Below are 15,695 nucleotides of genomic sequence, written 5' to 3' on the forward strand. Positions count from 1 at the left end.
GATAAAAAAAAAAAAAAAAAAAAATCTTAATACATTATCTTAAAATTTTCCTTTTCTTGTTTCGTGTTTCATATATATATATTCTAAACACACATCTTTGTACATTTTGGTATAAGTTCTCTTTCTTGCAGGGAGTTCAGGGGGAAATGGGTGTTAGATGGTGGAGGAGGGGGGGGGGTGACGTTCTGGGGCAATCCCACTTCCCTGATTGCCTTGTGCTGATGGAGGGGGGTGGTGGTGGTGGTGGTGAGTGGGATGCAGCATCGCAAAGACGCCTCCTCCCTTCATACGTTTCTGCTCATACTCAGTTTCTCATTCTCTGCGGCAAATCGTGGGTGACGGGGGGGTGTGGGGGGGTCGGGGGGGATAAAAAAAAAGAGAACTCAGCAGTGAGAGAACACAAGCTTATAGGATGTCCACAAAAGTCCAGGACACAAGACTTGCAAGTCAGGAACTTCCTCTTTGGGACCAGAGTCAAAAGCTGTGGCAGAGACGTCCACTATCTCTTATCTGGGAGGATAAAAATGTATGTGTAAGGATTGGACAAGAGGCAGATACAAGAAAGTGTAGTGACGCATGTTTTACACCGAGCATGAAGTCAGATACCTTTGTTTCCGTCCGTGTCTGCTGTTGGCCGATCTGGCCTTTGGCGTATTAGATTATTATACTTGGCCTCAACCTCCTGCAGAGGGAAAAAAAACCAAACAATTGGCTGTCAGATCACGTAGACACAGGGAATCGCGTTTTTGAACTTGTGTTGAAAGGGATTCAATGTTACGATACCTTCAAGTAGTTTAGGTTGGACTGAAGGTTTCTGAGGTGAGACAGAACTTGTCTGCTGAAAGAGGAGAGGCTGCCCGCCTGTGACGTGGAGGAAAACCTCAAATTGATGCCGGAGTCTGCGGCGCAGCCTTGCGAGGTCCTCAGCTGCTTCCCTGTGGCTGATGCCAAGATGTCATCATCTGTGCTGCTCTCTCCTGGGCCACCGTAACCCTCCAGGACCAAGTATCCTGCTGAGAGAATCAGAATAAATCATTCATTACAACTGCGACAGAAGGGACAAAGAGAACCGATCAAACTGAACCACTTTATGAGACGTTTGAGGAAACAAATTGAATCTCCAATCAGTTTGGAAGAATTAGTGTCACCTAATGGAGGATGTGGAGTAAGGGTTCTCTTTCCTTGGTCGTAAAATTCCACTTGAAAACATTTGTGCATTTAAGCTTCAGTAGAAACAGCGTTCTTAAAGGTTACTGCCTTCTTATATATAAAAAAACTAAATCTAAACAACAAAAATACACGATTGATATTTATATTACGTTAGTACTTGCATAGTTTTGAGAATGTCGCTGTTTTCGTCACGATGAAGACACAGCGGACGTTAGGAGGTTTACTCCAACCATCACGGCGGATCGTTTTTTAAAGTTTTCAGGGTCGCTTTGCAAAATGTAAAAAAATATGAAGAAATCATGCGCCGCGTGTAAAAACGTAGCTCCGCATAAACGGGCGGCGCTCGCAAACCTACACTACCGTTCAAAAGTTCGGGGTCACTTATACAATTTTTTTGTGGTTTCCATTAAAAGTCAAATTTTTTTCATCAAAAGAGTTGCAAAATGAATAGAACTTGTCAAAACATTGACAAGATTAGAAATAATGATTTTTATTCAAAATAATAACTTTGCTTTGGTCAAAGAACCAGCAAAACTGTTTTCAGCTGTGCTAACATCATTGCACAAGGGTTTTCAAGAGTTTTCTAATCATCCAATAGCCTTCTAACGCCATTACCAAACACAATGTACCATTAGAACACTGGAAATGGGCCTCTATACACCTATGTACATATTCCATTAAAAACCAGACGTTTGCAGCTGGAATAGTCGTTTACCACATTAACAATGTAAAGAGTGTATTTCTGATTAATTTCATGTTATATTCATTGAAAAAAAAAAGCGCTTTTCCTTCAAAAATAAAAACATTTCTAACTGACCTCAAACTTTTGAACAGTAGTGTATTTCTGCTGTGACTAACTGCAGCGTTCACACTGCTCCAACACCAATGAGAGGCTCAATGTGGAGCTGCATTAGCATCACTAAGACTTAATGAATGTGTGCTACATAATCCCACAGAACCAGAACAAGAAAAAAAAAAAAAAAACATGAGACGGCTTTAGGATCAATAAAGATTAAGGCAGATAAATTTAAGAAAAGTAGTTACTTTACAAGAATACAATATAAAATTCAAGCTTAAATACATACAAAAATAAGGCTCTCTTCCTCTAAGCAGTATCGATATCGCAGTCGGGATCAATAAAATCCTACTAATACCAAGTAGTATATTCCATTTCTGCCAATAAACTAGAGCCGCAACTAACAATTTTTTTTCGTAGTCGATTATTTTCTTGATTAATCGTTCGGTTCATAAAATGTCAGAAAATTTAAAAAAAATGCTGATCAGTGTTTGTCAAACCTGGAAATGACGATGTTCTTGAATGTCTTGTTTGGTCCACAAACCAAAATGATTCACTTTTAATGATTTCTTTGTTATGTGGAGCAAAGAAACGAAGAAAACATTCACATTCAAGAAGCTGAAACCATCAGAAATCTTGTTTTAATCATGAAATAATAATAATGACGATCAAAATAGTTGACGACTAATTAATAATCGATTAATTGTTTCAGCTCTACAATAAACCCTCATAAATGTTACACACCAGACCTTTAAAATGGCAACGTTGACGATTCAGTCTTACCATAATCGTCGGGAGTGTCGAAGAAGCCCGTGTCCCCGGAGCCCAGGTCTTGGACTGGGTCCTCGGTCTGACAGCTGGGTTTCTCTGAGCCGTTGTGGACCATCACCCGTGCACGGCTGTCGATGGGAGTCCTCAGAGAGGTGGTCCTGAGGAGACGAGCCCCTGTGGAGCGATTGGATTGCTCCGCAGCTTCCTGGGACATTAACTGGGTCACCAACACCTGCTTTAATGCCGCCACTGAAAATCAAGTAAGGAATCCAGATGGGTTTATTTACTTTTTTTATTATTTTAAAGCATCATTGGACAGTTGGTTAATTCGCTGCATATGCAGCACGTGTTTTTGAATGATCTCCTGTGCATGCTCACGTGTTTTCAGTGCTTCGTCCGCTCTGGAGGGAAACGCGTTAAACGAGTCTCCTCCTCTGCAATCTTCAGCCACTTGGTAGGAAGGAAGCTCCGGGTCCACGAAACCTTCCTCTTCCTCTTCCTCCGCTGCCTTCACGCTCTCAAATGGATTATTACCAGATTGAGAGCCCTGCATTGCGCTTCTAGAGGCCGGACTGCTCTCTTTATCTAAGAAGTCATAATTACAGTTGTCAGAGGAGTTATAATTAGAGAGGGATTATCTACAACGTGGAGAAGGATGGAATATTTTAATAGCAGTGAAAGAGTATTTCAGTCGACTGATGTGTGGGCACAGGTACCTGTGGACTGGGTGCTGCCAGTGGATGTGCGGTCCGCGTCTCGACTCAGCCTGGAAACACCTGCTGTGATGATTTCCACTCCGTCTCTGTCCCCGCTGACACATTAAAAAAAACCATCCCGTGTTAAAAAAAACAACAACATGAAATCCAACCGATCTAAATGAGGTCTGAAGAAGACAAAGCAACATACTCGCTCTGAGGTAATGGTATGATGTTGTGAGGTTTGACTTTCATGGCGTCCGCTCTCTGGATGATTAGACCCTGCCATCTTTTTAAGCAAAAAAAAAAAAAAAGAGTTAGTATTCACTGAAACAACAAAAGTTTAGCCGGTCAAATTCAATCAGAAGATATTATGTCTCACGTTCTCTGGTCTGCAACCGTAGGTGCCATCAGCTCATAGATCTGGGCTCCATTTTCCGACATGGAGAGGACGAAGAAGGACTTGTTGTCTGGACAGAAAGAAGGAGGACAGAGGAGTTGAGGATTAATAATTCTGTCCATCCGTACATGATTCTGAATCATCTGCTCGCGGGGTGTCGACAGACCTGTGGCCACTGAGCGCACCAGCACAGTGTTGAGTTTGATGATGGGGCTAAAGATATGCTTGGTATCGGCAGTGCCTGCCAGGTTTTTGCTGTGACACTTCAGGATCAGACGCTCGTCTTGCTTCTGAAGCAGGACCAGGATGTCCTCCAGGAGGAGAGTGTACAGCTCTGAGAGGAGACGGGAAGCAACAAACGTGTTTACTGGCAAACACGGGCACAACAGGCTGCTGTGCTCTATATCAATCTTTGAAAGCACCGATTACAAACCGATCGTCTTGTCCTTGTTCACTTTCCATGACAGTGGTCCCTCGTGCACCATTGTTTTCTTGGTCAGATCCAGGTTCTGATGAATGTTAACATATTAGTTAACAGAACTTCCTACTGGTCTATGAGTCATTTTCCATGTAGCCTCATTCTACACTACCGTTCAAAAGTTTGGGGTCACTTAGAAATGTCCTTATTTTTAAGGAAAAGCACTTTTTTTCAATGACATTAAATGAATCACAAATCCACTCTATACATGTGGTAAATGACTATTCTCGCTGCAAACGTCTGGTTTTTATGGAATATGTACATAGGTGTATAGAGGCCCATAACCAGCAACCATCTCTCCAGTGTTCTAATGGTACAATGTGTTTGCTAATCGCGTTAGAAGACTATTGGATGATTAGAAAACCCTTGAAAACCCTTGTGCAATGATGTCATCACAGCTGAAAACAGTTTTGCTGGTTCTTTGACATAAGCAAATTAGATTATTTCTAATCTTGTCAATGTCTGGACTATATTTTCTATTCATTTTGCAACTCTTTTGATGAATAAAAGTGTGACTTTTAATGGAAAACACAAAAAAATTGTATAGGTGACCCCAAGCTTTTGAACGGTGTGCAACAAAACTAAAGTTAACGTGACCATGTGGACGACTCACCTTTAGCTCCAGGATCATAGGGTTGTCTGTCTGCTTTAGAGAGGAGAGGTCAAGTCTTCTCTGATAATCCTCCAGCCTCTGGATGGAAGGAAAAAACACAGCATGTAAATGTAAGCACTTTTAAAACCAAAGCCATTGCATAACAAGTCATAAAATGAAAACAACAACATACCTGCTTGTCCTCAGATACCTTCAAAGCATGGTTGACATGGTTTAGGATCTTCCTACAGCAGTCTGCTGCCTGCTTCGCTTTGTCCTTTTCCACTGTATTGTCTGAAAAATGGTATGATACCAAATAAGAAAAGAAAAAAACGACTTAGTTATCCAGGCGGCTGTCCGGCAAATTGATATTTCCTCCCTCCATTAACATCCCATCATTCTCAGAAATTATGACAAAGCAGGGGGCAGTGTGATCCTATAATAGCCGCTTATACTTTATCATTAGAGATTTATCTCTGTGTGAGACCCCCCAACCTCCAACCCCCCATACTGTGATGAATCAAATAATGGGTGATACATTTCCTAAAATGTGCACTCCCGCTCCAGGACCATTAAAATGATAATCTCTCCATTTATCTTTGTAACTGTCCGGGCACAGAACCTTACTTAAGACTTCCTTTTGGTTCATTTAAATCCACTCATCTCCCATGTAAGAGCTGGTTTCCTTTGGATTTAACTACGTCTTACATTCAGGTTAAAAAGGGGGGATTATACCTGGCCTATGAATTTCCAAATTTGCCTGCAACACAAATAAATGAAATGTCATATTTAATAACCTGATCTATGTTCTGAATAATAATAATCATATTGCAGAAGAACTGCCACAGTGCAGGGATTCATTTCTTTTAGATGACAAAGTCAGTCGTTGGATTTGAGAGACAAAAGAGTGACGGGAATAGATAAGAGTAGATTTAAACTAAAAACTGAAGAGTGGCTGGTTGTGTTTAACAGCAGTTCATCCATAATGTTGCCTAAGTGCCTTCCTCTGGACAAAATAATGACATCAAAAAAAAGAGAGAGGGTATAATAGCTGATAATAATTACATAAACAATTAACAAACTGTAAAAATCAAAGATTTACACTCGGCTTTACATTGTGCAACTACAAACGGAATGTGCTACTGCTCTCTAGTGGACAAAAGACATAACGCTGGGACAATGTCTCAATGATCTCGCAGTGGTTTGAGTTTAATTTCTATACTGTCATTTCGAGTTCAGTAAACACACAAACTGCACATCTGAAACAGGACAGCCAATACACCGACTTTACTGTGTGCCATAAATCACCTCAAGTGTCACAACAGGCTCTTCTCTTACTCTACATATTCCAATATTTCTCAGCCTAACTTTTTCATTTAATCTATTCTTAAAGTGTATTTGGAATTTGATATCAGGTCACACACACAGACACACACAAACACAAACACACACACGCTTAATATATGGACTAATGTCTGCATGAAGATGTGTGAGGCAACAGCACGGCACCTGTGTACTTGGCGATGTTTTCGAGCAGCAGAGGATACTTGGTGAACCGCTGCATCTCGACAGGGATGAAATCTTTAAGCTGCAGCCGGCGACACAGTCTGTTGCTCTCCGCCTCCTGCAAAGCAATGAAAGATGATGCGGTCACCAAAATGTATACATTTTCTAACTATAGATACTGACTGAGCTCCACTGAATGTAGCATTGTGAGCATTTAATTCAGTCCAGTAGCTTCTGGGAAACATTGACTTCACCGGTTTTTGCTGTAAGCGCGTAAATGAGCATAAGGTCAGTACCTGGATGAAGGACGAGAACCTCGAGTCTTTCTTCTGCTTGGTCTTGATGATCTCCAGAGCAAACGGCTGATTACTGCAGAACGTCCCCACCGCCTGCTTGATCTTCTCCTCCTCGCCACCGCTGAACTGTATCCATGCAGGACAGGACAGAGCAGTGGATGAGAGAGAGAGAGACATCAGACACTTGGTTGCCATGGAAATACTGAGTGTTTATCTATTATAATGAGCAGTTGTGCCCAGAATCCTCACAGCAGAGAGACGATTTCAAATTTAAATGTAGACTAGATCATTGCACAGACCCTCAGGGACCGGTTTATCCTACTTATCCCCCCATTGAGACATTTGAGACATGTGTGCCAATTGACATGAGGCAACCTTATGTAATGTACCATGCATTATCAAAATGCAGAGACGTCAGCCAAATCTGGGACGTTTACTGAAGAATTGGCTTCTGTTCCAAGGTTTTGTCACTCAGGCTTTTTACAAATGTTATTTTAAGTATGAAAACATTGCCAAAAAGCTTTTCTCTTACACATAAAAGCAGTTCACGGCCATTTTCTGACTGCTAATGTGACATTTCAAAATAAATTAAATGAGACTGGGGAAAATAATACATTTTTTCCAACCTCATCAGTCATCTTGAAATTGATTTGATACCGGACATTATTTTTTGTAAAAAAAAAAGAAAAGAAAAAAGAGAGGAAATACAATTTCACCCTGAGAATTGTACTCACCCAAGAGAGCAAGTCATCTCCTATCAGATCGATTACCGATGACTCATTTCTCTTCCGAACGGCGACCATTTGCTCCAGTACGGACACTGAAATTCACCAAAGACACCAAAAGTACCATCAATGTGTGCAAGGACAAACAGCTTATATTCTATGTTATCATTTATATTGCCTCTAACCATCTTTAAATGTTCAAGGCAAGCAAATGAACAGATATTAACCAGTTATACGTGTATATGTTTGCGAGTATGTGTACCATGCAACTGTAGAATCTCCTCCAAGTTGGAGAAGATGTTCTTGATGTCAGCAGGAGGCAGGATGGCGTCTTTGGAGAGCTTCTGGTAGAAAACGTGGTCCAAAACCCTCAGCTTCCGCACGTGTGCGCGCTCTGTGTAAAACAGCTCTGCGGAACGCATAGCAAGATGTTAATTCAAGATGGTCGATGATCTTCACAGCCTAAGCTAACATATGTTTCACATAGATTTGAGTTAGATCCCAGAAAATACTACTCAGTGTCACAAAATGCATTTAAAATCAAGTGATCTCTGAGAAAAACAAAAGGAGCATTCATGAATTGTACAATGTTCTTTTCTCACCATTAATAACCTCCTGTCTTTTTATTTCATGAGGCCGGAGACCGGCCAGGACTTCTCTCCCCACCAGCTGCTGCCAGTTCGGCGGATCATGCTCAGAGTCTGTTCCCTGGTCGTCCTCACTCTGGACGTCAGCTGGACCCAGTCCCTCAAGCCTGCAGCAAAACAAAAATTACTGGCTTTATATTTGGCTCATACAAATTCTCAATGTAGTATCAGAATTTCTTAAAAGATCATGTACCTTCTTAAGGCTTTTGGTGTTCCCTCGTGAGCTCTAGAAAAAAATTGTACACAGAAAAAAATGCACATTAACCTCTTCTTCACGGTTGACCGGGGGCAGTGTCACACGCAGCGACAAAAGATAATAAAATAAATAAATAAAACCATATTTAACTTTAACAAACACAGACATGCTGCATACCCACAGAAAGGTCAGAAACTCAGCTAAAAGCTCATATAAACCATTCTTATCTTCACGAAACAGTTAAAACACTGATGGATCAAACCAGCAGGAGTGAAAAGGAGCATCGATTTACAGCGAGTTATCAGTTTTTTGTTTTTTTTCAAAACAAGTGTTCTTTAAACCATTAGTGTCATGTAAATAAAATTAAATGGGTTTTAATAATTTCGTACCTAAGAAATCTCCAACGGCACAGACATCTCTTTACTAAAACCTCTGTAATTTCACTCTGCTTCACTTCACCAGCATCAGACTTTGCTCATATCCAGCTCATAACAGCTCATATCCACATGTTGTTACATGACCTCCATGTGTTTTTAAGCTCCTACTGCATATTTTAAAGGTGGTGTTTACTTTAAAATGCAATATTTGTTTAGGCGAGAGAAAAAAATCCTTCATTTATGCTGTGTTCCATGTGCATTTACTCTAGCACAGTGACATCTACAGTGAAAAGTGCACCTCTGGTGGAATCTCACAAGTGTTATCTTTATTTTGATACCAAGATAATCCACATAGAGCTTGTAACTGCATTGATTTACTCTATTTAGTTTGGGCATGTCATTTTTGAGCAGGGACTCCAAAAAGAGGGTCAGGGAAGAAGAGGTTATTATTAACTTTGTACAGACGCCAATGTGTCACTTTCAAATGAGACTCATATAAACTCACTTGTCACTTTCTCGGTCATCCTCTTGCAGTTGGTCCAAGCTGTATAGGTCAAAGTGCGAAACAGGGTACGGCAGCCCATCCAGAGAGTCAGACTGAAGGCCGTCACTTAGTCTGTGTGGACCTGAGGTCGGAGTTCCACCTGAGAAATAAGTTAGAAGTTTGAAGCCTTCACTTGGTCTGACAGTTCCTTCTAATGATAAGTGTATAACTTGGTCGTTCAGAAGCTCACCTGTATCAGCGTCTCGGCTCGTATCTGAGCTGTAGGTGGTGCTGTTTGGCGACGAAGTGTTGACAGACATGGAGTGTGTGAGTTCGGAGCCCTCGCTCGACTGGCTGCCTCTTAAACGACTTGTTTCCGTGTGTTCACTTGTCCCCAGTATAGGCTGGGATAATTGTTTCTGAGGACGGGGGCGACCCTCCAAGGCTTTACCCACTGAATATAAAAAGAGTCAAAGTTGTAAAAAAAAAAAATGCCATAGAAGTAAAATATAGTATAATTTTTGCTCATCTTTAAGTCAACACTCACCTGGCCCTGCTTCAATGCGGCTCGGCCGACGCTGGGGTCCAAGGATACTGGGAAATCTGGGTTTCTTCACCTTCTCTTCTCCTTCTTTTTCAGTCTTTATGCTTTTCTGTATGAAAAACATAGCAAGGCAATAGATGAGGAAGATGGTGAAGGGAAATGTAAATCTCGAAGGGCATACATGGATTTCTAAGTACCTTGATCTTAGGGAGAAAGTTTATCCGGACCCGTTTGGACTCGAGGCTGCGAGGTTCTTTGACCCTCACTCCAAGGTGCTTCATGTATGTATAGATGACATACTGCATTGTAGTGCTGAAAGACAACAACACATCTGAATTATAACAAACAAAGAGAGAAGAGTTCATGCTGCGTATAACCATATGCAATCCTCATACAATTTTAAACATCTGGGCTGTGTTACAGTCACACCTTTTGAATAATTCAATTTAAAACTTAATGCATAAATTACATCATCAATTAAACTGTCCCAGTGCTTCATTTGTAAACTGTGGTGGGGGATGTAGGAAGGGATTTAGTTGACACCAATAGGTTGTTATGTGTTCTTAGTTTAAAATGGCAAAGACTATACTGACTGATTCAATTCAGGGCAAATGATTAAATAATTTAAGAGAGCAGAGCCCCTGTAGCTTTTAAGTGCTTATAATTTGGCTATTTATGGGTTCATAATTTTAATTAGTAGGAGCAACTGAAATAGGTTTTCCATGTTGAAGTGTTTAAAATGCATTGTAAATGTAGCTCTCGACTCCTCTGCTTCTTAATTATGGTCTGGTGAGTCAGCTGCCCCACGCTTTAGTAAATAGTCAACCACTTAGTGCGTTGGAAAATATGTCATGCATCTGACCAAGTGGCTTCCAAATGAGCTGTTGCTGTGGGTATGATAACAATAGATTTGGTTCGCCCATACCAACGTACGTCATGTGTTACATGTTATTTACTAATGGGGAAAAAGTCAGTCAGGGCGGTCATGCTTTTCAGGAGTTGTGTTTCCTGTAGGAGAAGAGGACCCTCCTTCACAGGGCTCCAGACTAACTTGACTTTTGTAAGCCAGGGGATCTTTTAAATGCACAAAAAGCTATATGACACAGTAAAGAACCATTTTAAATGAGCTATCCCATAATACTCTACATATCAATCAACTAAGAGTCCAAGCAAGATTAGGTCTGCTTACCATTTCTCTTCCTCTGTGGTCTGAGTAGTTAATCTGGAAGCAATACAAAAAAAGCAAAGAGTTTTATTTGCTATTAAAGGTTAGAAATGTGAGTGTCTGTGCATCGAACCAGCAACACGTCTGTAAGTGTGGCACATGTGCTATACTTACAGGATATCCTCTATCTTTGTGATGATGTTTTCAGCATATGAACGCTCTCGCTCCAGAGTGCCACGGTCTATGACTCGCTCTTGGTCCAGTCTGGTCAGTTCTACTTCAGCCACTGTTAGACCCATGCTGCGCTTCTGCCTACACGTCCAAACACAGAGGAGAAGATACTTCAGCGTTGTTCGATTTGCAATCGATTACAACCTATAACATCGCTAAAAATCCGAGTTAACGGGTTTACCTGAAATCCTCAAGGTTCTTCTGAATGTCGAGGAGCAGAGAGTCCTGCAGTGTTTGAACGTGTTGTCTGTTGATTTCCTCTGGGATCAGCTCTGTCCGCCGCCGGTCTGAAAACACATCCACACACACACTCGAATACACTGTACACTAGCTACCAGGGAACTGTGGCATGTGCACGCTAAATGGGTAATTTTAAGACTAAGTGGTGCTTTCCAAACCATCGGAGCATTTGATTAGTCAGGAACGTGCATGGCTGAGTAAGTGATGAACTTACAGGGACTGTATAACGAGGTTTTCCTAATGGTTTCAATAAACAGATACACAAAAACATCACCTAGTCAAATTGGCACTGGGCAAAAGCTAAAACACAGTGTGAGATACTTACCAAGATCAGAAGAGACAGACTCGGGAACAGCAACTTTCAAATTCTGTAACAAAGATTGAAGTTTTATTCCCCAACAACTCATTGTAAGAAAAAGGTCCACTCTGAAATAAACAGGTAATCACCACCATGTGTTAATGGGTGAGATAAAACAGTCAGTATAATCTCCTCTTTTGTGTTTCAGATACTTTGCAGGATATAAAAACAACAACAATCAGACATGAAGAGGCCTGTTGTTGTCTTCATATTCATTGAAGAAACAAACAAAGCTGCACTCACTGCTCCTCGGTCAATGAAGAAATTGTGGAGGTCCATGAACACCCGTCTGGTCTCTTTGGAGTTGGTCTGCTTGTAGAAGTCAGCATAGAGGTAGCACAGCTGTGGACACATGATTAGGGCGAGTCATAATGGAGCCACTGGAGTCTGCTAGGCTGGAAAACTATGTAGAAGAAGAGTTTCACAAGGTGTGAAGCGAGCAGTTCTTACCACAGGAGCAGGGTCAAACTGAGAGATGACATGGTGGAGAAAGGCTGCAAGGTGGGCAGGCCGGGACTTGAGCTCTTCAATGCTCTTAAAGCTGCTACACTGGCCATTTGTCTGGAAGCGTACAACAAAGGTCTTATTATCCCAGAACAAACTGATTACTGAAAAGTATTGATTATCTGACAGCTGTGACATTATTTGCTTTTGCCCTGTGTTAAAATACCTGTTCTTGGTCTGAATCAAAGTAATCGTCCTCGGCTCCAATGATTTGTGAGACAAGTCGGGAAGAGGAGGGACTGTTGACTGTTGTAGGGGACACCGAGTCCTGGGAGGAAGACAGTGATATATAATGAAATTACATGGGATAGTTTGTAATATCCTGCTCCAGTATACTTGCACTGAGAGCCCTAAACTCTGTTTGCACCAACAAAAGCAGGAATTAAGCAAATGGCTTGAGGATAATTAGCATAAAGACAAACGTATATAGCTACCAGGTCAGTGGTGTCCTCTGCCTCTGGGGAGTGACAGGAATTGAAGCTGTTCCTGGGTGTGCTCTTTGGGCTGGGGCCAGATGTCTCTCTTGGAAAAATACTGTCAGGGGATCCAGGCCCAAATCTGTGGGATAACTGATTGGGGGGATGAAACAAAATGTTATATTCGGTACATTCATATTAGAACTAAAATGAAAACTGAAACAAATTACTCAAAGTCGGACTAATATGGCCATGTAATGGGATTGGAAATCTAGCTTCGACTGAGTACAACTTAAGCTGATTTGGGCACTCGAGCACCACAGCTGGCTAATACCTGGAAATAATACTCAGTACAAGAACATTGTAAAATTCCGGCGGGTATATTTTTGGACCAAGGAGGAGACTGATTTTGTGCTTAATTAATTGTTGTTGGTTTTTTTTTTTGGTTTTTTTTAAATAAATGGATGTATGAAGACAAGCTGAAAGACCAAATAATGCTATAACCATGTCTGGGTTTACCTATAGAGATATTTACAGATATACTAGCCGTTTTGTAGTGGGTATACTGTGTAAGACGCTGACTAAACCACTGATACTAATTGTATGTGAACTCCAGATTTTGCCGACTGTCTTCTCTGTGCCAAATATCCCACTTCTTCACTTAATATTGGCTGCAGGCAATTTATGTGAAGGAGGAGAGGCAGATGAATCAGCTGTCTGTGTGTGTGTGTGTGTGTGTGTGTGTGTGTGTGTGTGTGTGTGTGTGTGTGTGTGTGTGTGTGTGTGTGTGTATGGCTGCATGCATGCATCTCAGTATGTGAGGCAAGGACTGCACAAAACGTAAAACAAAGACAGAATAATTTTGTGGTGGTCACTTTTGATTCTGTAGCAGCCTGCCACGTATTGGTCAATGTATGGGAAACCCTGAACTGAACATCGCAGTCAACTTAACTGTGCATGGAAATGTATTGACTGACAATCAGTCACATTTCAGCAAAAGAAGCAACAACAAAACAATGGCAGTACCTTTGCCAAGTCACTTTTTGTGGCCGACTGTGAGCAGCAGAGCTCAAAAGGATGCATTTAAAAAGGAATTTTCTGGGGATGTAGGTTATGGACCAAATATACAAATTTGGTGGTGATCCAGATTCAAGATTGTTAACCTTTTGCAAAATAGGGGAATGCATCTACTGTCTTTTACTTTACCGAGACCGACTTCAATTGTAATACGACATATATAGTTTATGTGACAACTTACAGGAGTGCTGCTCCAGGACATGTCTGTGCTGTTGTCTGCCTTGGAGGTGAGAGTATGCTCTGATTCAAACATGCTACCATCATCTGTATCACTACCTGGAACAGCCTCCTGAGGATATAAGTAGACAAAACAAGTGTTAACAATAGTGGAAAATCTTACTACCTAAAAATACATACAATGTGTATTAACACACATGAATATATGAGAATATAATCTCATTGAACAGTGGGAAATGTACAGTATATCAAATAAGCTGTCACACAGGTTCCCACTGCTCTACATAAAATCATGTTTCTAGATAGTTACCCCATTCAATGGGCTGAATTTATGCGATTTCTATACCTGTGTTGCCCCAGTGGCCTTGAAGAGCTGACCCTGCAGCCGAGGAATGTGTTTATTAGCTTCCTGGATGTCTTTCAGTAGTTTGGGGGAGGGGTTCTTGCTGTACTCGTCCTTCATGGCCTAGAGGAGTGGAATCAAGACAAGGACTCAGGACCAGTAATATTTTGTTAAATATATATAGTCACAAATGTGAAATAATTAAGTATATAGGATGTGAGAGCATTTGAGAATAATGTCTGAAAATCTATTCCTTATTGCACGCATGGTAGCTGGCTTCGACTCGAACAAATTGGTCTATTAAGACAATCAGAGATGATTCAACCACTGAGTTGAGACAGTTGATTGCAATTTCCTCCACTATGGAAAACACTGATACGCTGTTTAAAAAAGGTAAGTGGCAATGATTGTTCGGCTAACCTGGAACTCCTGCATCTTTTGTAAAGCGTCGACCTTCTGGATACTATTTTCATCCTGTCGATAGAAAAAAACAAAAGGAAAATGTTATATGCAAATGTAGCATATCTACAATCTATATGCAGCACACAGACAATGGGGAGTCTTTAAGTACACATTTTTGAAGACAAGATATATAAAAAGAACAACAGCAGTCATTAATGTCGTTCATACCCATGGTGGATGTGGAGAGGAGAGTCTGCCCTGAGGACTGTAAGGGCGTTCTGTTGCTGGAGAGTTTGGAGAGGAAATACTAATGCCCACCATTTCAGACTCAGCTTCAGTCAGAGGGATCTGGGCGAGCCCTGGAGGGCGCCCCAACACTGTGAGGGCCACATAGGAGCCCGCTGGGGAAAATATCAAAAAGAGACATGTTTTTATTCAAGTTTTTTTGTGTCTTTCTAATGTGGATTATACTTAAATATAGACATTAAAACTTACATTTGATAAGCTTCACCACTTCTATGTGATTAGAATGTGTAACAAGAGTCCCGTTAACCTGGAAGACAGTAATGGTACGATGATGACAAATGAAAACAAAAGCTTCACTCTGAGCCAGAGACTGCAGAGATAGTAAGTGGCCACAAGATGGCAGCCTACAGCTTCTGCATTAGTCTTGGACTACTAGAACATTTGGATAATGTATATTCTAAAATATGGAGGCATATGAACATTACCTTGATGATCCTGTCTCCTGTCTGAACGCCTGCTCGCATAGCAGCCCCATCTGATAATAAAAAAGAGGAGACAATAACATCTTAAACAACAAAAAGGCAGATTAAAGAAGAGAAATGAATGAAAATCAATGAAAGGAAGGTGGAAATTCACAGGGTACACATAGTCTGCTGGTGCAACAATTGGTATTTCTAATAGACCGTAGAATCCTGACAGACATGATGTTGCAAAGTGACTATTTTAAAAGACCATAACAGTGGTTATATTACAAGAAGGACCTGTTTCACAGCACCACCACAAACAAAGGGATTTAGGCATGAGACAGGTTATTAAGAGATCCTGGTCTGACTCTGTGGTCAGCAGCATTACAGCTCAA

At 41.1% G+C, this 15,695-nt stretch overlaps 1 protein-coding gene across 1 annotated transcript in view; it reads right to left on the minus strand.

Annotated features, from left to right (window-relative positions):
* Positions 1 to 233: 233 nt before the first annotated feature.
* Positions 234 to 15,695, minus strand: part of arhgef12a (Rho guanine nucleotide exchange factor (GEF) 12a) — a 37,809-nt gene continuing 22,347 nt past the window's right edge. The window contains exons 6-41 of the mRNA XM_083887334.1: positions 15,322 to 15,371; positions 15,086 to 15,143; positions 14,819 to 14,991; positions 14,609 to 14,662; positions 14,192 to 14,311; positions 13,850 to 13,957; positions 12,610 to 12,744; positions 12,342 to 12,443; positions 12,122 to 12,232; positions 11,915 to 12,013; positions 11,639 to 11,681; positions 11,255 to 11,360; positions 11,017 to 11,154; positions 10,867 to 10,899; positions 9,875 to 9,989; positions 9,681 to 9,786; positions 9,384 to 9,587; positions 9,155 to 9,293; positions 8,270 to 8,302; positions 8,032 to 8,183; positions 7,692 to 7,838; positions 7,439 to 7,524; positions 6,705 to 6,830; positions 6,412 to 6,526; positions 5,096 to 5,196; positions 4,924 to 5,001; positions 4,266 to 4,341; positions 3,999 to 4,166; positions 3,815 to 3,902; positions 3,644 to 3,721; positions 3,454 to 3,548; positions 3,116 to 3,322; positions 2,750 to 2,986; positions 784 to 1,013; positions 607 to 682; positions 234 to 510 (exon numbers count right to left, since the gene is read on the minus strand). Coding sequence (XP_083743460.1) covers positions 500 to 510; positions 607 to 682; positions 784 to 1,013; positions 2,750 to 2,986; positions 3,116 to 3,322; positions 3,454 to 3,548; positions 3,644 to 3,721; positions 3,815 to 3,902; positions 3,999 to 4,166; positions 4,266 to 4,341; positions 4,924 to 5,001; positions 5,096 to 5,196; positions 6,412 to 6,526; positions 6,705 to 6,830; positions 7,439 to 7,524; positions 7,692 to 7,838; positions 8,032 to 8,183; positions 8,270 to 8,302; positions 9,155 to 9,293; positions 9,384 to 9,587; positions 9,681 to 9,786; positions 9,875 to 9,989; positions 10,867 to 10,899; positions 11,017 to 11,154; positions 11,255 to 11,360; positions 11,639 to 11,681; positions 11,915 to 12,013; positions 12,122 to 12,232; positions 12,342 to 12,443; positions 12,610 to 12,744; positions 13,850 to 13,957; positions 14,192 to 14,311; positions 14,609 to 14,662; positions 14,819 to 14,991; positions 15,086 to 15,143; positions 15,322 to 15,371 — 3,998 coding nt within the window. The 3' untranslated portion in view covers positions 234 to 499. The remainder of the gene's footprint in view (positions 511 to 606; positions 683 to 783; positions 1,014 to 2,749; positions 2,987 to 3,115; positions 3,323 to 3,453; positions 3,549 to 3,643; positions 3,722 to 3,814; positions 3,903 to 3,998; positions 4,167 to 4,265; positions 4,342 to 4,923; positions 5,002 to 5,095; positions 5,197 to 6,411; positions 6,527 to 6,704; positions 6,831 to 7,438; positions 7,525 to 7,691; positions 7,839 to 8,031; positions 8,184 to 8,269; positions 8,303 to 9,154; positions 9,294 to 9,383; positions 9,588 to 9,680; positions 9,787 to 9,874; positions 9,990 to 10,866; positions 10,900 to 11,016; positions 11,155 to 11,254; positions 11,361 to 11,638; positions 11,682 to 11,914; positions 12,014 to 12,121; positions 12,233 to 12,341; positions 12,444 to 12,609; positions 12,745 to 13,849; positions 13,958 to 14,191; positions 14,312 to 14,608; positions 14,663 to 14,818; positions 14,992 to 15,085; positions 15,144 to 15,321; positions 15,372 to 15,695) is intronic.

This window comes from Microchirus variegatus (assembly GCF_963457635.1).
Source record: "Microchirus variegatus genome assembly, chromosome: 3".
In the NCBI taxonomy this organism is placed as follows: domain Eukaryota; kingdom Metazoa; phylum Chordata; class Actinopteri; order Pleuronectiformes; family Soleidae; genus Microchirus; species Microchirus variegatus.